Raw genomic sequence first — 2,236 nt, 5'->3', positions numbered from 1 at the left:
TCGGCACGGTGAACGATGAAGTAAATTATGCAAGCCTGTCAGGCTTGGTACTTCAGCGGCGACAGGACGCGGTGTCGCAGGCTACAACAAGACAAACGCAACGACGACGTGCATCAAATCAGACCTCCGAGCCGGTCGACGAATATGACCATACAATTTGAAGGAAGGAAGAAATATTTCACATAACAATTTTCACAGCAGTCAACTGACAACTTCACGATAACGCTTGGACCATCCTGCTCCAGGAGCAACCAGGCCTGTGCTCAGCCGCTCCAGAGCTGGACTGCGGGACGCGCCGCGGCTGTCTAACCGCCCTTCCTATCGGCGATGCAATTAACCGAGATTACTGGCGCTTGTGCTGATGGCAGTCTAAGCCATCCACGTTAAGATCACAGAAGTGCTTGCGAACGACTTGTGCCCCTCAAGTTTCTTCTCTTGTAGGAACTCAACAGCACCCAAGTCAACGCGTTGTCCAAACAAATGACCCATCGCAGGGCGTGATGAACGACGTCAGCACCACCCGTAGTCCGCCTCCAGAGGCACTCGTACTCGACAAGCAGTGTACAGCTCCCACGTCTGGCACCTCGTTAGGTGTTAGTGGAGTAATCCCCACGCTACAGTAAGCACTGCGCAAGGTCCCCACTAAAACCATGCGACCTGGTCAGCATAATGACACCACTGTGAAGAAATGTCGTTGCTACGGTAAACCTCGGCTGTCGCCTCGACCTTAAGACCATCGCGTTGCACGCCCGTAATGCAGAATACAATCCCAAGGTAAGGGCGTTCTCATGGTAGTGTAGGCTCTTTCTGACTGTTCTCTAAGCGTTTCGCAGCCGCGTTTATGCGCATACGTGAGCCCAAGACGACTGCCCTCATCTTCGCATCTGGCAAGATGGTCGTCACGGGTGCGAAGTCTGAAGATGACGTTAAGCTTGCGAGTCGCAAGTCCACGCGTGTGCTTCAAAAGCTGGGCTTCAATACGAAGTTTACAGAGTTTAAGATACAAAACATCGTTGCTTCTTGGGACATCAAACTCCCGGTCCGGCTCGAGGGCCTGGCCAACCGGCATCACATGTTCAGCTCCTACAAACCCGAGCTCTTCCCGGGTCTGATATATCGCATGATGGAGCCAAAAGTCGTTTTGCTGATCTTCGTTTCTGGAAAACTTGTCTTGACCGGCGCCAAGGTACGGGAAGAGCTGTACCAGGCTTTCGAGCTCATATACCCGGTGCTGTCTGACTTTCGCAAGACTTGAGCTGTCTTGTCTTGTCGGATCCCACCTGTGAACGATGTTCCACCCTTCTCGCTGAGCATGCAGTCTTCTCAAGAACATGATGTGGACCATCCTTGTGATGTAAACGGGTTTGTGTCTCAATAGCAAGTCGCAGTCCCTATTCGACACCCGAATGCTGATTACTGCAATGTGTCACAAGCAACTAATTTCGTGTCTCATCTGTGCCATCTCGTGCGCAAAGCTTTTTACGTTAGGGACGATTTGCTTCTCATCATGCAGATTGTCACTTGTTCGGAGTTGAAAACGGTCACACCGCCGCTATTGCGATCTTACAGCATGACGCGCGAGACCAACCTTGGACAGAATACTGAGGGCCCTGCGAGTACCGTGGCTACCGATGAACACCTCCGCGGGAAAGTGAAGATCCTTGAAAGCTCGTCGACTTTCATGGTCTGCCCAATCCGGCGAGAAGAAATTGCGTAGGACGCCGTGCACGTGGTACAGATAGTTGGCACTGGCCTTAAGCATGACTAAATGGTGAAGTGTCTGTGCAGGCGCGGTCTTCACAAAGGTATAGTAAGATAACCCTTTGCTTTTTCATCATTCAGTTTCCCCGCTCTCCTTTCATCATTAATTTGCAGATCTTTCTGTCGTATACGGAAATTGCCAGGGAAGCTACACGCATCGTGCAAGCGTTGGCGAAACCAGGCGATAGACCCATATTGACGATTAGTAACAACATCCGGTCGGAAATCTGGCATTTCGTCTGCTAGATGGCCATCCAAAGACAGCAAAGCTAATCCAAAGAATTTGCTGTAACTGTGGTTGACCTTTTCGTTTTCAGACGCCCAAACGCGGTCGCGGTCGTCTTACATGGGCGCTGCCAACCGTGGCGCCCTTTCGTTTGAGCATTGTGGTCTGCTTGTTGATCAACTCGGATTTGTGAAAGTCAATGATAAGGACGCGCTTCAACTCCGTATTCCACAAGACGTTTTCGCGCCT

General features: G+C 51.1%; 1 protein-coding gene across 1 annotated transcript; it reads left to right on the top strand.

The window, feature by feature from the left end:
* The first annotated feature begins 384 nt into the window (after positions 1 to 384).
* tbpA_2 (TATA-box-binding protein) lies at positions 385 to 1,445 on the top strand. The gene is made up of 4 exons (XM_069378188.1): positions 385 to 437; positions 495 to 619; positions 687 to 774; positions 824 to 1,445. Exons 2-4 carry the CDS (start codon positions 501 to 503, stop codon positions 1,253 to 1,255), a joined length of 639 nt encoding a protein of 212 aa, XP_069224800.1. The 5' UTR covers positions 385 to 437; positions 495 to 500; the 3' UTR covers positions 1,256 to 1,445.
* The last annotated feature ends 791 nt before the right edge of the window (positions 1,446 to 2,236 follow it).

Source organism: Cladosporium halotolerans (assembly GCF_011745625.1).
Source record: "Cladosporium halotolerans strain TM138-S3 chromosome Unknown Sca262, whole genome shotgun sequence".
Classification (NCBI taxonomy): Eukaryota; Fungi; Ascomycota; class Dothideomycetes; order Cladosporiales; family Cladosporiaceae; genus Cladosporium; species Cladosporium halotolerans.
The sequence above is the reverse complement of the archived record's forward strand: the minus strand, read 5'-3'. Positions and strand labels throughout refer to the sequence as shown.